The sequence below is a fragment of the Colletotrichum scovillei genome (assembly GCF_011075155.1).
Source record: "Colletotrichum scovillei strain TJNH1 chromosome Unknown Contig00006, whole genome shotgun sequence".
Lineage (NCBI taxonomy): Eukaryota > Fungi > Ascomycota > Sordariomycetes > Glomerellales > Glomerellaceae > Colletotrichum > Colletotrichum scovillei.
In genome coordinates this window covers 5,888,261-5,909,731 of record NW_023336264.1, presented here as the reverse complement: position 1 = coordinate 5,909,731, position 21,471 = coordinate 5,888,261, and the positions used below count along the sequence as shown (strand labels likewise).

The 21,471-nt window shown below is 53.0% G+C and overlaps 7 protein-coding genes across 7 annotated transcripts; 4 read left to right on the top strand and 3 right to left on the bottom strand.

The window, feature by feature from the left end:
* Positions 1-1,194: 1,194 nt before the first annotated feature.
* On the bottom strand, positions 1,195-3,232 carry HER10_EVM0011140 (signal recognition particle protein). The gene is made up of 2 exons (XM_035480578.1): positions 3,036-3,232; positions 1,195-2,931 (listed from the first exon to the last, which is right to left on the bottom strand). Exons 1-2 carry the CDS (start codon positions 3,111-3,113, stop codon positions 1,423-1,425), a joined length of 1,587 nt encoding a protein of 528 aa, XP_035333346.1. The 5' UTR covers positions 3,114-3,232; the 3' UTR covers positions 1,195-1,422.
* Positions 3,233-4,122: 890 nt separating this feature from the next.
* HER10_EVM0010812 (carboxypeptidase A) lies at positions 4,123-5,561 on the top strand. The gene has a single exon (XM_035480260.1). The coding sequence runs from the start codon at positions 4,181-4,183 to the stop codon at positions 5,543-5,545; it is 1,365 nt and encodes a 454-aa protein (XP_035333294.1). The 5' UTR covers positions 4,123-4,180; the 3' UTR covers positions 5,546-5,561.
* Positions 5,562-5,803: 242 nt separating this feature from the next.
* On the bottom strand, positions 5,804-7,527 carry HER10_EVM0007073 (cytochrome P450; the record flags this gene model as incomplete). The annotated part of the gene is made up of 3 exons (XM_035476639.1): positions 5,804-7,053; positions 7,109-7,144; positions 7,200-7,527. 3 exons carry the CDS (start codon positions 7,525-7,527, stop codon positions 5,804-5,806), a joined length of 1,614 nt encoding a protein of 537 aa, XP_035332833.1.
* A 2,886-nt stretch (positions 7,528-10,413) lies between these two features.
* Positions 10,414-12,343, top strand: HER10_EVM0007687 (chitinase-1; the record flags this gene model as incomplete). The annotated part of the gene is made up of 2 exons (XM_035477235.1): positions 10,414-10,502; positions 10,762-12,343. 2 exons carry the CDS (start codon positions 10,414-10,416, stop codon positions 12,341-12,343), a joined length of 1,671 nt encoding a protein of 556 aa, XP_035332906.1.
* A 925-nt stretch (positions 12,344-13,268) lies between these two features.
* On the top strand, positions 13,269-15,337 carry HER10_EVM0007072 (uncharacterized protein; the record flags this gene model as incomplete). The annotated part of the gene is made up of 3 exons (XM_035476638.1): positions 13,269-13,881; positions 13,937-14,109; positions 14,187-15,337. Exons 1-3 carry the CDS (start codon positions 13,361-13,363, stop codon positions 15,335-15,337), a joined length of 1,845 nt encoding a protein of 614 aa, XP_035332832.1. The 5' UTR covers positions 13,269-13,360.
* Positions 15,338-15,534: 197 nt separating this feature from the next.
* On the bottom strand, positions 15,535-16,014 carry HER10_EVM0000718 (uncharacterized protein; the record flags this gene model as incomplete). The annotated part of the gene is made up of 1 exon (XM_035470487.1): positions 15,535-16,014. One exon carries the CDS (start codon positions 16,012-16,014, stop codon positions 15,535-15,537), a length of 480 nt encoding a protein of 159 aa, XP_035332072.1.
* A 2,032-nt stretch (positions 16,015-18,046) lies between these two features.
* HER10_EVM0001676 (putative fungal specific transcription factor domain-containing protein) lies at positions 18,047-21,216 on the top strand. Its single transcript, XM_035471416.1, has 10 exons — positions 18,047-18,505; positions 18,600-18,716; positions 18,768-18,820; positions 18,902-19,030; positions 19,093-19,664; positions 19,717-19,841; positions 19,900-20,048; positions 20,122-20,297; positions 20,379-20,550; positions 20,611-21,216. Exons 1-10 carry the CDS (start codon positions 18,465-18,467, stop codon positions 21,210-21,212), a joined length of 2,136 nt encoding a protein of 711 aa, XP_035332195.1. The 5' UTR covers positions 18,047-18,464; the 3' UTR covers positions 21,213-21,216.
* The last annotated feature ends 255 nt before the right edge of the window (positions 21,217-21,471 follow it).

The window sequence follows — 21,471 nt, the reverse complement described above, 5'->3', positions numbered from 1 at the left end:
TTTTCCGCACTTTGCATTAGCAAACGTGAACCTTGAGGCTCACACTATTGGCTGCTGTTTCATCAACCTCGAAAGGGGTGAACCGGTCACAGTTTAGCTCCAGCTCCGGTAGCTTAAAGCAGCTTCATGCATTCATGTTTTTAGACATTTTCAGTGTTGAAACCTGGGCAACTACTTCGTACACGAAAAGCAATTCTCAGTAGCACGTACCAAGTTACCTAAGCTGGTGCCCTTGCTTTCACCGAGATTGATCAATTTGGTCAATCTTTGGAGAACTTCAATCGAACAATGTTCTAGACAACTATAGCGCTTTCGTTTAGACTTCGTTGCATTCTAATTTCCGACAGACGATCATGGCATGTTTCAACACGGCCAGGACTAATCTTCGCTAGAGTCGTAAATTCCCCCATCCATGATTGATGTGCTCTACATTATACGATATCGAACTCAGAAAGTCACGTTGGCCAATACTGAGAAAGACAACCAGCAGGCTTGGAAACGAATAAACCATCCGTGGACAGAATTTCCGCACGTCAAAAACCGTGACAGCGGAGTAAACCGACGTCATCCCGCCCCCAAATAAGCTGCCCTCCTCCATGTCACGGCACACAAGATCCGACTTTGCCAATCACATCCTCCCCCATTCTACCTTAATTGCTTGTCGTTCTCTCTCTCCATTATTCCCGTTTTGCTACTACACTAGGTACTTACTACCGCACGCGCCACAAATCTCGATCCAAGAGTCTTGCCATGGCTCGCCTGGCTAATGCGGCACCGCCACACCGCCACACATTCAAACGCGGCCGGTTCACAGTGACGTTGGTACCTACGCTATGCTAGCCGCGGGTGATGGACCCAAACGCACGTTGATCGATTGACAGCATCCACCGGTCTGAATTCTCCGTCACAGTAGTATGAGGGATCGCATCGGTGATTGTTTGGTGCGTTGGTGGTTGGTTGAGCCAAGTATCTCTTGAGACGCTTGCGGGCTCCACTGTGAAGCAATACATTGCGCGGCTTCGTGAGATCTTCACATCCTTCTGCCCAAAAGTGACATTCGCTCGTCACCTGCTACTTGAGAGCAAGGCAGGCAGGCCTATCAGCCAGAGATGCATCCATCACGTCAATGATGGGACGCCGCTGAATTTCACTATGGCGGCAGGTTTGGATCAATATGGCCAAAGAATTGGGAAGTCTTGTTGTATTTCCGCCCTCTTCGTGCTTCTCCTCCCAAAACGCCCAGCCTATGAATCAGAGGGTTCCGAATGTGGTCCCGCCCAGGCGACTCCAGTAAACCCATCATGCCTTCATCCATGCCTCCCCACTTGCAGTTGCTTGTCATCATCGACGAAGCATCTTTTTTGTACGGATTACTCTTTTCTTGGTTTAGACATCATCATCTCTCCTCCCCACAAGATTACATCAACGACGTCCGCCGCGGCCCCGGCCGGCACCAGGCATTCCGCCGCCCATGCCCGGCATACCACCCATACCACCCATACCCATCTGCTGCATCATGGCCTGCATATCGGGCATGCCACCGCCGCCTCCGCCGCCGAGCATCTTCATGAGGCTGCCCATGTCCGGCATCCCGCCCCCGCCCATGCCTCCGGCGCCGCCCATGCTCTGTAAGCGCTTCTGCATGGCCGCCATCTGTTGTGCCTTGTTGCCGCCGCCCATGGCCTGCTGCGCGCGCTGCATGTTCTTCATGTTGCCGCCCATCTTCTTGGCCATGCCCGCCATCATCCGCTGCTGCGTCAGCAGGTCCTCGACTTCGCGCACCGAGGTTCCCGACCCGTGGGCGATTCTCGTCATCCGCGTCGGTTGCTCGATAAACATCTTGCCGTCCGAATCAAGCTCCCTCTCCGTCATCGAGTCGCAAATATAGATCATGCGCTTGAGCTTGGCGCTACCCTCCTCGTCGTCCATGCCCTGCATCATGCCGCTCATGCCGGGAATCATGCCCGCCATCTTGGATAACGGTCCCATCTTCATGATATTGGATAGCTGGTCCCGCAGGTCGCGCACCGTAAAGATACCTTCCGTGATGTGTTTTATCGTGTCCTTCTGGTCCAGCTTCAAACTTTGCACGTGCTCCACCAGTCCGGCCATATCGCCCATGCCAAGCAGCTTCTGTACGAATTGTTGTGGTGCGAAACGCTCAAAGTCGAGCATGTGCTCACCCGTACCGATGAAGACGATAGGGGTATGTGTTGCTGCGACAGCGGAAATGGCACCACCACCCGCTGCGTGACCATCCGTCTTGGTGATGATGATGGCTCCAAAGTCTGCCGATTCCTTGAACGCCTTGGCCTGCGACTCGGCCTGCTGACCGATGGATGCGTCGAGCACCATGATCGTCTCGTCGGGTCGGATTGCCGTCTGGATGTCCACCATCTCCTGGAACAGAGCCTCCTCTTGCCTATGACGACCTGATGTGTCCACTATGATGATCTCGAACTTCTCCTTCTTGAACTTTTCGACACCGTCTCTTGCTACCACCGCCGGGTCCGTCTCTGTCAGGGAACCGTAGTATGGGATCTTCGCCTTGGTCGCGTTCTGCTTCAGCTGGTCAAAAGCACCGGCACGGAAAGTATCAGCGCACACCAGGCAGGCCTTGAAGCCTCTCGCCTGGTAGTGGCGTGCGAGCTTCGTACACGTTGTCGTTTTACCGGCACCCTGCAGACCGACAAACATGATGATGTTGGACTTGCCCTTCTTGGGCTTGAACGGTTCGGCATGGGGATCGACGAGCTTGACGAGCTCATCAAAAACGGACTTTTGGATGAGGCGCTTCTTGTTGACGGCGGGCGGGAGCTCCTTGAAGTTGACGGTGCTCTTGATCGATTTTCGCAATTGGCCGACGAGGCGCACGTTGACGTCGGCTTCGAGAAGGGCGGAGCAAATCTCCTTGAGCATGCCATCGAAAGCCTGCGACACAGATACAGATCTTGTTAGCAGCTGCTGTTGCATCTCACGGCGGCATCGTGTGGCGACTGCGACGGAGGGTTCTGCGGGGTAGGAATGCGGCGCACCTTTTCGTCGAGGTTGGGCTCTCTGGTGAGATTTGTGACGGCCGTGTTGATGCGACGACCGAGATCTTGAAGAACCATGGTGGGCGGTTTGCGGCTACCGAGCCGACTTGGGGTATCTCGAAGGGGGTTCTTTTGGTGATGCTCTCGAGTAACGGGAGGACGACGTGTTGCAAATGGGAATTTGGCTTCAGGGTGGGATGTGGATTGCTGCGCTAGCCGTCCAGTGCCACCACGCCGGAATCCATGGATGTGACTGGTGAAGCGTGCAGTGTGGGGTTGGTGACCTCGACCGCGGGACATCGGATGCACCGTTTCTCCAGACCCCAGGTATTTCCGTATACTGTACGAACTCATCCGCACTGTGACGCATAATACTGTGAAGCTATTCCCAGATGTCATATACTTCGTCAACCTCCCACCATTTCTGACCCTTCTCACTGGAATTAATTCCTGATACTTTCATCTCAATCGCAACGAAAAATATGTTTGTAGAACCCTGGGGGTCAGGGAATCGGCGTCAATCACCCCGTCTAGAGTCCTACAAATTCCATCGTCGCAAACTTTCAATGGAAAATTCAGCACCTCAACTACTAACGAAAAGACCTGTCAATGTTCTGGCCTGAAGGTTTTAGGTGGCGCTCAATCTTCGGCCGTTTTGTGTGCGCCTCCAAACCTCAACGGCCCAGCGTCGTTACACATGTCTAAGGCTGCAAACTTACGCCCACATTTGCTCGTTTAACGCCCCCTTTCTCTCTCGACGGCGTCTGCAGGTGTGTCATTTGACATTATGATTTGTTCCAAATGATCTTACGATTATTCTTTCAACTAGCTTGAGCATATTGGCTTCAGGTGTCGGCCACCGGGAATTGGACACACATTTGCATTAAACTTTTGCCTTTATTGCAGAAAATCCTCGTCGACATGCAGCCACACGAGTTAAAGCTTGCGATGTTTACACAAGTAGCTCCATACTATTTCGGAACGTTCCTGCGTGAGAATTTTGCAGACCAGCACGGAGCAAACTTCTAAGAACATACGGCTCATATAAAGGCCGCCATGCTCTTGTCAAAAATTACGCGCGCGATGAGGAATCTTGAAACCTGCTCTTCTCAGTCATAGACCTGTTTTAAGAAAATATAGACAAGATGGGAATCTACAAGGGCCCGGTGACTTCGTTCAAGAAGATCACCAAACTGATCGTCACGGCCCTTCTTTCCAATGGAAAAACAATCCAAGACTACCGTCTCATGGATTCGGCAAAAGTCAATACCATTGACCGCTACCACGATGGCGCCAGATTCCCTAGAGGCATCGGCACCAACCAGAGCAGCTCTCCAGATGACTACAGGACCGTATTCAACGCCTGGGAGGTGAACAGCGCCATGAAGGGTCTCGAGAGGGAATACGGCGTCCAGCTCACTCAAGCGCCCTTCGATACCTATTGGAAACAAAAGTCCACTGTTGCCTTCCTCCCCGTCCCCGACGGTGTCAGCCGTGTGGAGCGCAAACACTACCGCGTCTACCTCACCGCCGGCGTCCAGGCTCGCGAGCGCGGCGGCCCGGACAGTCTTCTTTACTTCATCTCTGACCTCCTCTGGGCCGACAAGCACAAGGCCATGCTCGTCTACAACACAACCACCGTCTTTACACTCGCGCAAGTCCGACAAGTACTGTCTCTCGGCATCGTCATCTTCCCCCTGGTCAACCCAGACGGCAAACTCTGGGACGAGCGCTGGAACAATTGTTGGGGCAACAACATCAACCCTACGTCCCGCCCCTCTGAGAATGGCATCGACGGCATCGGCGTCAATATTGACCGCAATTTCAACTTCACTTGGGACTATCGCAAGATCTACAATCAGCAGGCTCTCGACGTCGCCTCCGACAAGCCCGAACATGAGCTCTTTCACGGCCCCGCACCCTTCTCCGAAGCCGAGTCGCGGAACATGGCGTGGGTCATTGACCAGTACCCATCCATTAAATGGTATCTCGACGTCCACACAAAGAACCGCATCGTGAGCCACGCGTGGTCGGACACTCCGATCCAGACCACCAACCCCGAGATGAACTTCCGCAACCAGAGCTACGACGGCAAGCGCGGTGATGCGAACACACAGTATGGCGAGTACATGACCCCTAAAGACCACGACATCTACAAGGATATCTCCAACAACATGGCCGAGCAAATGGAAAAGGTCTCTGGCGAGCCTTTTTACAGCATCGACAAGCTCCGCAAGAAAGGACGGGTCTTCCAAGGCTCTTCTGGGACTGCCATCGACTGGGCATATAGCAGACATGTCGTGAGCGAGGCGGCCACCAAGGTCATGAGCTTCAAGCTCAAGTTTGGCATTTCGGAGGAGGAGGCGGCAGAAACTGGGCAGAAGGGCGGGTGCCAGTACTATCCGTCGCGCAAGATATACAAAAGGGGTATCTCGGAGAGTGCTGTGGGATACATGACCTTCCTTCTCAACGTCGCCAAGTATGAGAATATGAAGGGTCCTTGGCCTTGAACTGAACATCGTGGACCAAACAATATAGCTCGGGCCATTTGTAGAGCAGGAATCAACTACTCACCCCTCTCACTTCATTTCATGGCTCTGGTTGATCATTTTATCTATCCTAGTATCTCTATGTAGTGTCTCATGTCATACATGCTATCTCTCATGTCTCAGCCATTCCAACGTAAGCCGTATCAATGGTTTAATCATGACACTGTTCACACCTTTTATGAGGATGCCTGTTCAACGTCTAGCTGCCGTAACAGTCCGTCATGAATGTCCTGCATTCTTGGGCAAGAACCGGGCTTTCACCCCAGTGAGCATCGCCATGAAGTAGTACTGTATCTCTGCTTCAGGCGGCATCTCGACCTCCAGATCAAAGTGCTCAAGCAGCGCGGGTATCGTCTTGTAAACAACCAGTTCCGCGAGGTGTCGTCCGGGACACATCCTTCCGCCCCCGCCCCAAGTAAGATTAAACCGTTCCATACCCTTGAGGTCCCTCTCCGTGTCCAGCCAGCGGTCCGGATGATAGTGTTCCGCGTCTGGACCAAATATCAGAGGGTTCCTGTGTAATGAAACAGGGTTGCAGCCGACGGTAGTCCCGGGTGGAAAGGTCTTTCCATGAACTGCAAGTCCTTCAGGGGGCACCGTGCGGGGCAGAGCCATCCCGAGGACAGGATACAATCGTTGCGCTTCTTTAATGGCTGCTTGCGTATAGTTCAAGCGGATGGCGTTATCAAATACCTTGGGATCTTCCGTCGCGGAGCAAACTTCCTCGGAAATCCGCTGCTGCACTTCAGAGTGTGATCCGATCATGGACATGATGGACGTCAACGCGGAGCACATGGTCTCATGTCCGGCCCCGAAATTGGTGATGGCCATCCGGCGGAGATACTGCTCCGTGAACTCTGGCTTGTCCTTGTGTAGTTGGATCAGATCCACGAGGAAGTCTTCTTTACGATCATTCTTCGAGACCGGCTTATCCGCCAGGGACGAGGTGACCCTCCTCGAGACCTGCCGGTAGACGCCGGTGAAGAATGGCTTGAAGTTCTTTGGCGTCTTGTACGTCACGCGCCAGAGGTTAGCAAACGTTCTCCCGCATGCTTTGGAGAACAGCTCCGCCTTCACGGCAAGAGGGAAGAGCCCAAAGACGGATTTGCGGCGCCAGCCGAGGTAGCCGTGGGTGCTGGAAGAATGGTCTGTGTGGTCGCGGAGGTAGTTTGGTGACCAGGTTAGGACGACGGCTGAGAGGGACTCGACGGCTATGATGTGCATCCATTCCTTGAGGTCTACTTCAGCGCCATTGAGAGAACGGAGCGTGGCAATTACTCGAGCTAGGACTGCGTCGAGAGCCGGTTCGTGCCGTTTGAGACATGCTGTCTGGTAGAGGGGTCCGATGAGACGCCGTTGTAAGCGGTATCGTTGGGTGTTACGTTCGGATAGCAGGTCTAGTGTATCTGGGGACGAAAAGTTCGGAAAGGGTGTGAAGGTGATGTCTGGTCTTTGGAGGGCAGTTGACACTGTAAACTTGGTGTAAGCTGGGAGTGAAATGAAATGAGGATCGTCATAACGTACAATAGAAATCGGACTTTTCATAACCACTACCGGCTCCTGTAAACGAGTAAGCATGAGATGAGACCTTCTTCACGATATACAATCAACATACGATAAATGTGCTTGAATGCAGCTACAGAATCGAACCACACCTCATTCGGCCCAACTCTCACAACCGGTCCGTATCGCTTATGAAGCGTCTTTCCCAGCATGAGCATACGCCCATTGCGAATATGGTAAGCGTGCCACACATTCGAAATGGCAGCGAGCCTAGGCCCAGGTACGTGAGCCAAAGGATGAAGAAACAGGCGGTACCCAACGACGATGAAAGCGATGAAAATGAGTGAGGATGACGTGAGTAGCACTATGTTACGGAGAAACGATACCACGCCGTAGACGCCGAGCAGCGGGCTGTATCCTCCGAGCGCCGGAGAAGGCATCGCAAGCCCGGCGCTTCGGACGGAAGCGCGCGATAAGGGGGCGGACGGGGGGTGAGATGTAGGGTTAGGTAGGATGAGTGAGGTAATACGGATAATGTGGGTGAATATGTGAGTGAGGCAGGGTGCGGCGTGATGTGGCGGTTGAGGCTTTGCAGCAAGCGGCGCGCCGCAGAGCAGAGAAAAATTTCGCGGGGGGGCGCTGATGGGAGAGCTGCGGCGCGCACACGCCATTCGGACCGGCCCCACTGTCCGGAACGGGGAATCGAATAGGGGGCTGAGCCAATTGGCTTTCGGGCGTCGCCGCTGGGTTTCCCTTGCATTCTTTACACTCATGCGTACTAAAGTGCCTTACCTTAGTCTCAACTGTGTATTCGTAGATAGTGCTACGGTATATTGCATCCTTACCTCAGCTACGACTTGGATGGCAAGGCAAGGCGGGAGAAGGGCTCCGCTCGGGGCTAGATTTCTTGGTCTGCTTTAGAGGGGACCTGGGAAGCTTACGCTTGTGCGGCTGGGATCACATAGGGCTCTTATGCGCCGTCTCAGGGGTGGACCCCGCCGTTTCGCTGCTGGGGAAGCTCCCATGGGCCATAGCTCGCTCGATGGACCGTCTGTGGGTTACCTCCGGCTTTGGATGCCGAACTTTCACGCTACGCAGGTCATGATGGAGTATCAGTACTCAGTGTGATGTAATTCCTATGAGCATTGTAGTCGGTCTCTAGTGTTGCTATTCTCGTCGCTGGTTTTGTCGGTCTATGAAGTCCAAGTAGGCACTGCCCTTCTGCAGTCGTCGTATGTCCGGGGAGATAGGGGATCCAACAGACCATGAACAATCAAGTCACTGACTTACTCGGGCTGGCGGCTACAAGGCAAGTGACACTTCCAAGTTCCGATGACAGCTCCCTTTCCCGGTTGATCCAGGATCGACCAAGGTTACCGTTGCAGTGAGATTCGCTCTCAGACCTCGTTCGTCCGTCTGGAATTGATCATCGATCTGGTGTGCCACGTCAACTCGCCTCCAATACCCAAGTACTCCCGAGACCCTGGAAAGTTCAAAATAGCTTTATCCTTAGGATCCCGTCATCCTAGAATGTTTCAAAGCTTTAGCCGAATTATAAGACGGATCATATTATTTCTCATCACGCCTTTAATCCTGGCTTGAAAGATTGGTGGAAGAATACTTCTGATCTCTCATGTATCATCGTGGCCAAGTTGTTTTTTTGTCAAAGATGAAAAGAAATTGCTAAACGGAAGCCAACTTCCGTAAAATGGCACTTTTCTAGCAATGAAGAAGAAATTCAATGAAACCTCCTGAAGATCATTGGAATCACATGTATGCGTAGCCTCCGTCGGACATTATCTCTGGCACGCAAAGTCTAGGTTGAAACGGCAAATCCCGCTACGGGGAGACAATAAGCTGAAAATCATCATCTAAAGAAAACCCGCAAACGGGGCAATTATTGGATGGAGAAACTTTAGTTGTCGATCTGAACATGGCTTCATATTCTCCGTAATGGTGTGATGCTCCAGAGACTGCCGTCAATTATGCTTCAACTGCATGAGGCTAAAGCTCTACACAAACATCACCAAGGTACAAACACCAATGATTGGCGCAAAAGGGCGGACACTTGCAAACAGCTCCGATCCATGTCTCGTCAACTTGATCCCACATCTCGGTTGATCGACGCTTCTTGGTGAGCTTGAATCAAATTGATTGTGGTGTACGTCGCCCTGTTGGAGGAAATCAAGCTAACGGTTTCATCGACTCTGCAACTCCACTGAAGCATCTTACTACAACTGGATACAATGACTGGAGCACGTCAATCCCAATCGGGATGAGCCTTTCGAAAACCAGCTCAACTTTGTAACGAACATGTTCCCTTCCAAGAATAGATGCACGCAACATACGTACGGCTGGCTGAGAACATCAGTTCCTCAGATGCGTACGCAAACCTAAAGCTGGACGACTGGCTGGTAGGGAGCTGAGAGTCCACGTCATCGAGGCAAGCTCCATTGTAAGGGAGCATAGGGGGGCGATGGCATCTTCCGTAGGTTCTAGCGCTTCTTTTCCCAGCCTGTCTCACTCCCTTTGATCTCGCTTTGAGTCACAAACACACAGATGCTGGTTCATCTTTTTTTTCCCGGCCTCAAGGGTCTGGTGCATGACAACTCCGAAAACTCCCTTTTGGGAAACTTCGGCCATCATCGTCCGATGTTTGTACAATATGCAAGCAATTTGGAGGATAAAGTCGCCAAAAAGTTGTCAATTGGTGTCAACGCAAGCAATTCCGTCGCCACATTCCTCAAAGCGGTCGACTAATCCGCCCCTGGCCCCGGGCCACCGGCGCAGCCCTTCGGGGCGCTACCCGGGATCCTAATTCGGGAAGTGGGCGGGCTTGCGTGTCCCAGCCCCAAGGGCTGTCTCGGGAGAGCTTTTTTGGCCTGTTTGTCCCTGCATAGGATTAGGGGGCCAGAACAACTTGTCAGTGACAGGCGTTAACAGCGTCGAAACCAGACGTTTCGAAACAAACGGTCTCTCAAGGCCAATCGTTACCAAACTTTCAGACGCGCTAGACCTGACGAACACCTCCTGTAGTCCTCCGTTGCTGGATACTACCAGGCCCCAAAGTGGCTTACTTACTGTGTAAACCCTGGTGTCCCTTGTCGGGGCTTCATGGAGCCATCTCACTCAACTTGACACCGCCCTACCGCGGCTGGGCCAACGATGAACGAAGACGGAAAGCCGCGCAAGCAGACATGCCACAGCATACTATGTTCAGTCAAGCATTGGACCAGCTCCCCACAGGGACAATGGGGCTTTTCTCCGTGCTCTCCAAAGAGTCGATCATAGCGTCACGGAATATTCCCTGATGGGCCCAGCCCGCGATGGAGCCACTGGGACATCGAATTGCGGAGCTGAGCCGCGTTGTCGTCAACTCCTCGACTCGAAGACGTGCTGAGCATGTCACTTGGGTGTAAGTCGAGAAACTCGAGCTAAACCATCCCGTCATCGGTGTCAGTATAGTATCGAAAGAAGATATAAACACATCGGATTTCCAACTAATCCAGACTCTTTTTTTTCCTTCTCATCACCACACTCATCTCATCTTATCTCTTCTGCATCTTCTTTCTTTTCCTCAACAACCTCACTTGTTCTACCGCAAACCCCCTTCTTTCTTTTTTACCTCGACCTCACCTTTTTTTTTCAACAACTTCACTTCATTCATTCGCCAGGATGCGTTCCAACCTCATTTTCGCCCTTGTTACCGCCATCGCGGCCATCAGCTCAGCGGCGCCGGCGCCCCAGGCTTCTGGTGCGCCCCCGTCCGGCACTGGGCTGGCCCCCCCGCCCCACGGCAGTGGAGCTCCCCCGAGCGGCACTCCTCCCCCGCGCCCCTCCGGCACCGGCCTGCCTCCTAGCGGTGCCCCACCTTCCGGCACTCCCCCGGCTCAGCAGCAGCGCCGCTTCCGTGGCATGATGAACCGTCGCCAGAACTCCGCCCTGCCCTCTGGACCCCCGCCTTCTGGCGCACCTTCCGGTGCTCCCCCGAGCGGCACTCCCCCTCCTCGCCCCAGCGGCGTCGCCCAGCCCAGCGGTGGCGGCCACGGCGGCTTCGGTGCTCAGGAGGCTGGTGCTAAGCCCACTGGTGCTCCCCCGTCCGGTGCACCTCCCTCCGGTGCACCTCCCTCCGGCGTCCGCCCGAGCGGCCCTCCCCCCTCTGGAGTTCCTCCCTCTGGTGCTCCCCCTAGTGATGCACCTGCTCCTACCGGCAACGCTAAGCGTGCTGAGCCCTCTGGTGCTAAGCCGTCTGGACCTCCTCCTTCCGGCGTTCGCCCCAGCGGTCCTCCCCCGAGCGGCGCACCCCCCTCCGGCCTTCCTCCTTCGGGCCCTCCTCCTAGCGGTGCCCCTGCTCCTACTGGCAACGCTCGCCGCGCCGAGTCTGCTCCCGCAGGCCCCAAGCCTACCGGCCCTCCCCCGTCTGGAGTGAAGCCTTCCGGTCCTCCTCCTTCTGGCGCTCCTCCTTCGGGTGCCCCGCCTTCCGGAGCTCCCCCCTCTGGTGCTCCCGCTCCCACTGGCAATGCTCGCCGTGCTGAGTCTGCTCCCCCGGCCAAGCCCTCTGGCGAGTCTGGACCTCCCCCTTCAGGAGTTCGCCCCAGTGGCCCTCCTCCCTCTGGTGCTCCTCCTTCTGGTGCTCCCCCCAGCGGCGCTCCTAAACCCACCAACGCCAAGCGCGCTGACGAGTCTGCTCCCGCCGGCCCTAAGCCTACCGGTCCCCCGCCTTCTGGAGTGAAGCCTTCCGGCGCTCCTCCTTCCGGCGCTCCTTCCGGTGTTCCTCCTTCTGGTGCTCCTCCTTCTGGTGCCCCTCCCTCCGGTGCTCCCGCTCCTACCGGCAATGCTCGCCGCGCTGAGGACGCAGCTCCCACCGGTACCAAGCCCACTGGTGCTCCTCCTTCCGGTGCTCCCCCCTCCGGCGCTCCTTCTGGAACTCCTCCCCCCAGACCTTCCGGTGCTCAGGCCGAGGGTGCTGCTCCTTCCGGCAACCCTCCTCCTAAGCCCACTGGCACCCCCACCGGCCCTCCTCCTTCCGGCGCACCCTCCGCTCCCGCCCAGAAGCGCGCCGAGTCCGCCCCTCCCTCTAAGCCTTCCGGCACCCCTCCCTCCGGCGCTCCTCCCTCTGGCACCCCTCCTCCTCGTCCCAGCGGTGCTCAGGCTGAGGGTGCTGCTCCCAGCGGAACTCCCCCTCCCAAGCCTACCGGCACTCACACCGGCCCTCCTCCTTCCGGAGCTCCTCCCGCTCCTACCCAGAGCGCTTAAATAGCTCTCTCACTAGAGAGTCACGAAGACGATCATCAACGATAGACTTGAAGCCATCGGTTCAGCCCGCACAGCAGCAGCGAATTTGATACCATCTTGAGTCTGGGTTTGTCTTACCAGGAGACATTGGGCCATGGCTGTCCAGCATTGAGAGCAGAGAAAGAGAAGAAGAAAAGGTGGATATCGACACGAGACATGGGACAGTTGACGACGATGGCGGTGATCACTTGGCTAGTCATTTTTGCTTTGTAGATATTGGTTGAGATTTTTGTGGGCATTGTATCATAGCATTTCTTTGAGAAAACCTGAGAATAACAGCGCTGTTACTCGAAATCGCTTCTTCCCTTTTTGGCTACTTCACTTTGCAATGATGACCCGATTGATATTGAGTTGCACCGAACTTGTGGATACATCCTTAGACTGTTGCCTGAAAGTTCCCGGTTTTGTCCTACGCGTGGCTAGCAAAATTGGGTTACGACGAAAACATAAAGTCTCAGCTCTGCTGCATGGTGGAATATGAGGAAAAGGTAGGAGGGTCGTATTGCCAGCCGTTGTACTAATGCATGCAGTCATCAAGGGGCCCCGGAATATCAAACTCCTCTTGTCTTGCATGATTGGTAGAAGGGTACGAATTCCTGATTTACAGGGGACCTGGTTGTCAGCTTGCATGCATACGCCAGGGGTAACAACCCATATCACATGGCATCATTAGATCCTTCGATTCCTTCAGTGCGATAACTGGCGGCTGTCGCAGCTCAGCTCGGAATCTGGCTAGGGTTTTCAGAAACACAATGACAAGCCTGTCAGGCCATGTCCCAGGCAGCAGGCTTAGCCAAAACTCAAAAACTTTAAGATAGACACTATCCTCGCAAAATGCGCTAGGGAAGAGGTTCCTTCGCGTTGTGGGCTTGACATCTTAATGATCCCTTCATGAATCACCTTCCACGACCCTAGGCTCTAGCTCCCGCAAACGAGTGGCCCTGACTCTGACGGTCACGAAGTTCAATAATACCCACAATGATTTCTCAAGCTCCTCAGCCGACGAATAGCCCGCAGAAGGATGAGTTGATCCATCAAGATGAGGCAGGGCATCGAACTTCTCACAAAACCATGCCCAAAGTCGTGGAATCTCATCTGGGCGATTATGACATTTTACCAGCCAGAGAGGACACCCTTGACAGTATGGGAGAGTCACCCACATACTCAACTTTGAGATGGTGGTATCTGGAGATAGGATGTTGTTTTCTCGCCGTTGCGAGTCTCGTCGCTCAGGCAATCGTCCTGTGGCAGTACGATGGCAAGCCGCAAGATGCATGGCCAAGCACGACCTTAACCCTCAACGGTCTGATCGCGATTTTGTCTACCGTCTGCCGCGCGACCTTCATGATTGCTGTGGGTGCCATTCTCAGCCAGGCGAAATGGAATCATTTCTCTGGAAAGAAGGGTGGATACCATAGACTGGATGACTTTACGTTGATCGACGACGCCTCGAGAGGTTCATGGGGTAGCTTGCAGTTGATGTGGAGGTTTAAGGGAGCGTAGGTCTTGAACCGTATCACACCAGAAATCGATCAATGCTAACAGAGACCTTAGACACATTGCTTGCGTTGGAGCTGTGCTGACAATGTTGTCACTTGCTCTGGGTTTCTTCTCCCAGCAATTGATCACTTTGAGGATAGACCAGGTTGTGAGCAACACGCAAGGCCAAGCAGGTACCGTTGCCAGAAGTCAATGGGCAAGCACGGTGTCGGGATATTCAAGCTCTTGTAAGTCGCTCTCTTCTAGAGTTGGAGACACAACTCTTCTATTCGTCGCATGATCATGACAGTTTATGTTTCCCCAGGGAACCCCCTATCACATACAAAACTTGCCATGTACACCGGATTCATGTCTACGGAAGTCAACTTGCCGCAAGTGACCTGCCCCACTGGTAACTGCACTTGGCCCATCGTTCCGACCGTCGGTGTCTGCGGCTCCTGTGTCGACCTGACATCGGAGATCAAAATCAACCGGAGCTCTTCTGCGAATTGTCTTGTGACTGCGCCCGACGGTGCGCGTCTTAGTGGATACTGCGGCACATATTCCGACTATATGCCCGTATTCAACATCAGCACTGGCTCGAACCGCACCTTCGAATCCACAGATCCTCGAATGATCAAGGCGGACGCGCCCAATCTGATTGCGCAGTTCAGCGGTCTCGGTATTCCTGGCGGGTTGCCGGCGACGACCCCACTTGATGACTCCCGCGCGGCTGAGTGTGCTCTGTGGTATTGCCTCCAGGCGAGAAACATCAGCGTAGAGTCCGGACAGCTGAAGGACGAGATTGTCGATACCTGGAGTGAGGTGGATGGAGGCTCGATTTCCACCGGAAGAAATGTCACATTCGTGAACGTCCCGGCCAACTTCAATACCGAGGCTGGCAAGAGCTACGGAACGGGTCCATTTCAGATGTACGCCATGGAAGCATACGCAAAGACAAACATTATAGGAAACGTCAGCGCCGATGGGACTTTGGGAATTGTCTTTACCTCGGCGTCTCCCTTTGCGGACGGAATGCACGCCGGTTTCGGTGACGTCGGCAGCTGGATGAAGAGACTTACAAGAAGCTTGACCAACGACGTACGCCTGAACAGTAACGACACTACAGGCAACGACGCTTTCAGAGGTACCGTGATGGCTACCCAGGTTGTCATTGTAGTGCGGTGGGCTTGGATTGTGTACTCTGTCGCCCTAGTCGCTGTGTCGGTGATCTATCTCGTGGTTGAGGTTCTGCGAACAAAGAGGAAAGGGCTGCTGCCATGGAAGTCCGATGTACTTTTGCCAGTGTGCATGAACATGGATGATGAAATCAGAGAGAAAGCAGCTGGAGGCATAATTGAGCCTGGTGGCCTCAAGAGACTGGTCGGAGATGTTCCGGTTCAGCTCAAGGCTGACAGGACAGGCGTCATCCGATTCGCGCAAGAGGTCAAGACCGATGGAATCCATTCGCCCTGAGAAAATGCGAATGAGTGATTTGCTAGGTACACCTGATCCTGTTCTAGGGCTCGGTTTGAGGGCACGATTTAGGCATGTCAAGTACCAATTGAGGCATGAAGTGCAATGATAATGAGAATTCATGATGGAAATAGGGGATGGAAGCTCCTACGAAGAGGTGAATCTACAACGATCTAGCTAGCCGTACAGGAACCTCATCACGCCTTGGCATCTAGGGCGTGCGATTCGTTCGCACTAACCTTGCTATGCATGAGCATCACTGAATCTTTGTCACAGAACTCGATAACCTTCGTGACCTTGGAACCGTCCTCGTTGAAGTCAAAGATCCAACTGAATTCCAACTGAAGATTCTCTGAGCCGTCTTTGAACTTGATATCCGAAGAGGACGTAAGGGCCGCCTTTCGAGCTTCGGAGTCGACGACGAGGTTTGAAGTAGCAGTGGCCCCGACTGCAAAGACGGCGATGTCCTTGGCGAATTGTGTTTGGTAGGCCTCGTTGTCGAGGATGAAGTCGCCTGGTATGCCAAATGCTTTGGTCAAGGAACGGGGGAGCAGTTGGCGGGTGCAGTCTGGGCTGACCTCGCGGTTGATGATTGAGGCGTCATTATGCTTTTCGCCGTCTGTGTATGCCTCGAAGTAGGACTTGATGGTCGCCTCGACTTTTTGTCGGAATGCCATATCTGAGGACTTGGTACAGCGATTTGCGTTGAATTGAGGGTGAGAAAGTGAAGGAGAATGACCTGCCAGTGCCTTTGAATATCACTGATGTGCTGGCATCTTCTTACAATTATGCATTCCTGGCAGGTGTTTCAATGATCTCACAGGATTCAGACTCCTGTCATCTCACGTCAGCCTATTATTAGCTTCAGAACCATTGGCAGTCCACGTACCCCGCGAAGTGGTGATTGGCGTACTAATTACTTACGCCTCTTTCTGCATTAGGCATGAGACACTCGGCATTTTATTCGAGGGCTGGATGCGATGTTCCTTCGAGGACTTTTGTCAACCAAAGGCCATACGGCATACCCGGTGGGGTTTTTGATCACTTGATATCAAGCCGCATGCAATTACTGTTCGAGGAGAGTAAAAATCATGTTTTTCAGTGGACGTATTGTTCGACACGCATAACGGGAAATCCGTCAGGATTGCTTACTTTCTCCCTGAAGCCGTCTAATCACAGGCCAGTGAGACCCAGGTGCATAATGTAATAGCATGATGGATGATCATATTCAATAGAACCATGTCCCTCAAAATGACACAGTGACGTGGTGTAGCTGACCGGTTTTACTTCCGTACCAATAGGCTATCTTCAGCGTCATCTTACTCCATTGGCGGATGATCCGATGCCAAGAGTCAACTTCGATGAGCTGTTCATACTAAGACAGTCGAGTGAATGTGTCCCCGTATAATAAGTATCTTAGTCTCAGTAAGACGTGATGGCTTGGGTGGTGTACAGTACAAGAGCGCTTTCAGATCTCTGCCAGATTTCAGGGCAAGAGATTGCGCCCCGTGGTATTTTATGATACAACAATGGCTTTGATACGGGGCTGGAGAAAATCCCGAAGTTCACTCAGAATATCAATGCAGTGTTTGCCGGCCTTAATGGCTTTTGAGGTCAGCCTGAACTGGATAAAGATTGATGAGTGCGTAACTTCGATGCTTACGAGTCGTTTTGTTGCTTAACAGCAGTATCGCTGGAGGCTATGCAGCGTTTATCCTTGTTATTGGACCTGAGACTTTGCACAAGCGACTCAGTGAAATTGAATGCGGCAGGCAATGTCACTACTGGGCTCGTATCTCCAACTCAAGTTGATATCACGAATTTTGGACTCACGTTATGTAGCTCTCTTATGTGCATGCATGTAGCTGCGACTACAAAACGCCGACGAAGAACTCAGGCTGTATCATCATGGCCTGCAAGTAATAGATGTGATTGACTTGAAATGGCAATCCTCAAAGCTTGCAGTGAAATTTGCTACACCTACCTCAGCACTAGTAATCGGCACGTGGAGTGCAGAATACCTTTCCAATCTACGACCACAAGACTGTATATTCTACTTGCGTTCCTCATGGTTGGTTTCCACTTAGGGGGCAGGTGCTCTATGATAAGCGAAGGCAACACTAAAGATACCTATGCCCTGGCCAAATGCCTCGAATAGGCCGAGCAAAGTAGAGGGAGCAGAATCTATACACAGCAGCCGCTTGCCATGTAGACCGCATAGAGTAAATGACAGCCGGGAATTTGCGCCATACAAGGGAGAATATTGTGCTTTATTTTTTATTTGACAGTTGGATCACTGCCATGATAAGTTTGGTAAAGGAGATCTCCGACTATCCCCACAAGACAGTGTCGGACATCGGCCAAGACCGGTAGTCTGTCTCTCGGAAGGGAACCGACGTTCAATCATTTCGGCTTCTCTACCCTTGATCTGTTCCATCTATAAAAAGGGCACCCCGCGTCGCAAAAAAACTAGTGTAGAGACTCTCAGGTTGAGTGTCCTTTCGAGCACAAGACTTTTTGTTCGAGATCTCTTCCAGCCTATTGGCTAGTGCGTCTTATCAGCGATGTTCGGAGCTGGAAGCCGATGGTGGGTCCTGGCTACAAGCGGATCGGATGGCTGCCGAAGGGCGAATGTTGTGATTAAGACAGTCTTGCCGCCTCTGTGCCATGTTACGCCGCGGATCTTTCTTTTTGACAAGCCAGTTGCTCCAAACATTTCTTTCAGTCTACAATATCATTGGGATACTGCACCAATAATACAGCTCGTTATTGAAGATTCTTGACAAGATCATCGCATCATTCTCCAGCTCGCGATCGTATACTCTTTTGCTGCATCAAGTGGCATACGTACATGACTTGCAGTAACCGGGTTATCACAACGCATAGTAAGATGTCGAGTAGCAGCTACCGGGGGTCGTTATCGCCGACCCCAGACCCCTCATCCAAGGCAAGTTCGGCTCTTATCAGCCCCACACTCCCAATTGCCGCAGCGACCTCCATCACATGAAGACTTTGCAAACTTACCGGTGAACGGAACGGGCAGCAGTCTCACAAGGTGTCAGGAGCCTCTTCTTCGAGCCGGAAGAGGAAAAGACGCATCAAAGACGAGGTCGAGGAAGAAGGCGCGATGCCTCAGCAAGCTGCCGCCAAAGCACGGTCCGCGAACGCGTCAGTCACCACCACCCTCAATTCGCCCGCCCTTCATTCACCCCCACCAAACTCCACCGCTGTGACGTGTTTGCCATGCTGACTGCCGGCTTAGATGCAACACATGCCGTAGGCGCAAGGTCAAGTGTTCGGGAGAGCAGCCTTGCAGGAATTGTGCACGAAACAACCTGGACTGTGAATTCGGTGATGGGAGAAAGAGATATTCAGAGGCGTGAGTCTGCTCCGAGGTCGGACTTCTCCAACTTGCTAAGCCGGTGAACAGATACGTCTCGGAATTGAGAGCTACGTTGACCCGATATGAGGACCAAATAAAGGGTTAGTTACTACGGCTGATCCCTTCCAGGCATTTGCAGGCAATTACTTGCGGTGGGAAGAACCCGGACTAATATCAAGCAGAACTCGCCAAACAACCACGAGCACAACCTTCGCCACCCGCCAGGGGGGTCTCAACAGGGGCATCAAATCCGAGTCCACCAGGCATTGCACCCTTTGAGCCTACCGGTGAAGTACCACCTCCAAGTTATGGTGCGTATATCCCATCCAGACTGCAATTGGATCCTGAACCAAAACTGACGCGGAAGGAGCAGCATCCATAGAACGTGCTCCCGGCCCGCTCTTCGAGCAACGGTTGCGGAGTCTCTTCCACGAGAATAATGGCAAAGACCCAGACTCTCCGGAGAAGGATGCTCCGGAACACCTCGAGAATGAAGATCTGCGTGACCTGCCATTTACCCCTGAATGGACTTCAACAAATGAGTTGATCAAGGGCATCCCTCATCAAGCCTTCCCCAAAGAGGCCGAGTCTAATCGACTCCTAAACCTCTTCAACTCTTACATGGGAGTCACACAACACTTCTTAGATCAGCGGACATTCACAGACAACATGACGCTACTTTTCAACAGTCAAGCCTCTCGAGCTCGACAGATGGACACGCCATGGTTCACACTGTACCTTCTGGTCATGGCCATGGGCAAGTTGATGGAGGAGGATCCGCGCGAGGTTCGAGGACCCCCGGGGGCGTTCTGGTTTGCTGAGGCAATGAGGAGGCTACCGCCGCTCCACAGCATCAGCGAGTACGGCATTGTTGGGCTTGAGATTCTGTGTCTGGCAACGACATATCTGCAGTGGAACGACCGGAAGAATGATGCATACTTTTTCGTAAGTCCCGATTCTTTCATGCTGGATTAGATGAAATACCAACAAGCTATAGGTGGGAACAACAGTTAGACTTGCCCTGACTCTGGGCTGCAACTTGCCATTTTCAGAGCAAAAGTGCCTACCATCAGAGAGAGCACACAGAATGCGGGTGTGGTGGACTGTCTACATGCTGGATCAGTAAGTCAACCACCTTTATCCATCAAGAGTTCCAAGCTAATCAATTATTCCCAACTAGGCGTATTTCGGCGGGCCTCGGGCGCCCAGCTTCCGTTGATGATAGGCACCTTTCGTTCGATCTTCCTGGCCCCTCTCCAGGTTTCGATTCTCCAGAGCCCCTCAATGTAAACGTCAAGATTGCCCGGACAACGGGAGAGATCATGTCATGTAAGTCGACTTTGTAACATGTCTGTTTTGGTTGTCACTCTTGTGGCCCGCAGCTGATCATCGTGATCAATAGCATTATATAGTCGAGGCGCACTATCGCAAGCCGATCTTGTCAGGAAGATGAGAAACTTGCTTCAATCACTACACGACATTGGCGGATCTATCCCGGCAGATCTTGCCATTGACTTTAGCAACAAGCAGTTTGAGGTCACCAGAGCTGGTGCATCACTATATTTGAGGTTATTCCAGGTAAGCACCAACTGCCGTCGCTCAATGGGCAAATCTTTTGGCTTTATCGAGGCAAACGGGTGCTGACACGACCCAAATTAGTCCATCATTCTCTGCATCAGACCAATTCTGCTCCAAAAGGTCAAAGACAAGGTTCAGAAAACACAGAAGCAAGCTGTGACCTCGGCAATCTCTCAACTGTGCCTTCTGTGCAACGAGTCGGCTCTGAGAATTATCCGCATTCTCATGGCCATGCAAAGGCAAGAAGAAATTGGTAAGGGCTTAATTCTCCCGGGGTGGCAAATTTGAAGAATGAATTATTAACAAAAGGAAGCGCCCTTTGCGTTCTTCGATCTGGATGCTGCCTTTTCAGCCGCCTTCGTCCTGATCATGCGCGGCTTCGCACACAAGCAGGACAGTCAAAAGCCGCCACCGCAGGAACTCTTTCAGGCCATTGATTTCTTAGAGTACCTGTCCTCTGCAGGAAACCAGGCGGCAGCGCAGCGTCTTAAGGATGTTCGGCAGTTCTCTGCACACGTGTGGGCCAATGTGGTAGCGTTCGATAAGGACCATGACGTGCAGATGGGAGATTCCGGGGCGTCCCATGGGGTACCCCAGGTGGGGAACACACCCGGAGCCGGACTACCGGAGCAGTCGGGACCTTCACCGGCCCAGATGCCTTTGACTACGCCAACACCTAGCTCGTCTGTGCCGTCTTGGGAGGGAGAAATGTTTGGGGGACCGGCCGATACCTACGGATCAGACACGCTGTTCGGTCTGAACTTGGATGAGAATCTGGAACAAGCCTTTGGGCTGGAAGCGGCGGAGGGTATCTACAATAGTTTCAACGACCCTACTCTCCCCTTAACGGGAGTTGACCAGCTGGATTGGGCTGAGCTGGAAAAGATGATGGCACCAGGAGGGTACGGTTCATAGTCGCTACAAATAATGTTAAATGGAATCGAAACATTATCAATCAACGCAAGTAACTCGGGAATTATCGCTCGCCAGTGACGTATGAACTGCCTCTGCATTGACAGTGTCCGAAGTGTAACTTCTCCGTTCGACCGTGGTGGACGATCTGGGCGAGTGGGGCCAATCGGATGACGGCCAGCTCCGGTTCGGGTGCCGAGCCGAGAATCTTCACCAAATTCCACAATGATTTAGAACACCATCGGAATAGATCCGAGCTTCC

Bases quoted from the DNA above. Each gene is read 5' to 3' on its own strand.
- HER10_EVM0001676 (XM_035471416.1), top strand. From the start codon at position 18,465: ATGCCTCAGCAAGCTGCCGCCAAAGCACGGTCCGCGAACGC. The intron at 19,665-19,716 runs GTAAGTCCCGAT...AACAAGCTATAG, and splicing joins AGAATGATGCATACTTTTTC to GTGGGAACAACAGTTAGACT. The intron at 20,049-20,121 runs GTAAGTCGACTT...CGTGATCAATAG, and splicing joins AACGGGAGAGATCATGTCAT to CATTATATAGTCGAGGCGCA.
- HER10_EVM0010812 (XM_035480260.1), top strand. From the start codon at position 4,181: ATGGGAATCTACAAGGGCCCGGTGACTTCGTTCAAGAAGATCACCAAA.
- HER10_EVM0011140 (XM_035480578.1), bottom strand. From the start codon at position 3,113: ATGGTTCTTCAAGATCTCGGTCGTCGCATCAACACGGCCGTCACAAAT. The intron at 2,932-3,035 runs GTGCGCCGCATT...TCTGTGTCGCAG, and splicing joins AGCCCAACCTCGACGAAAAG to GCTTTCGATGGCATGCTCAA.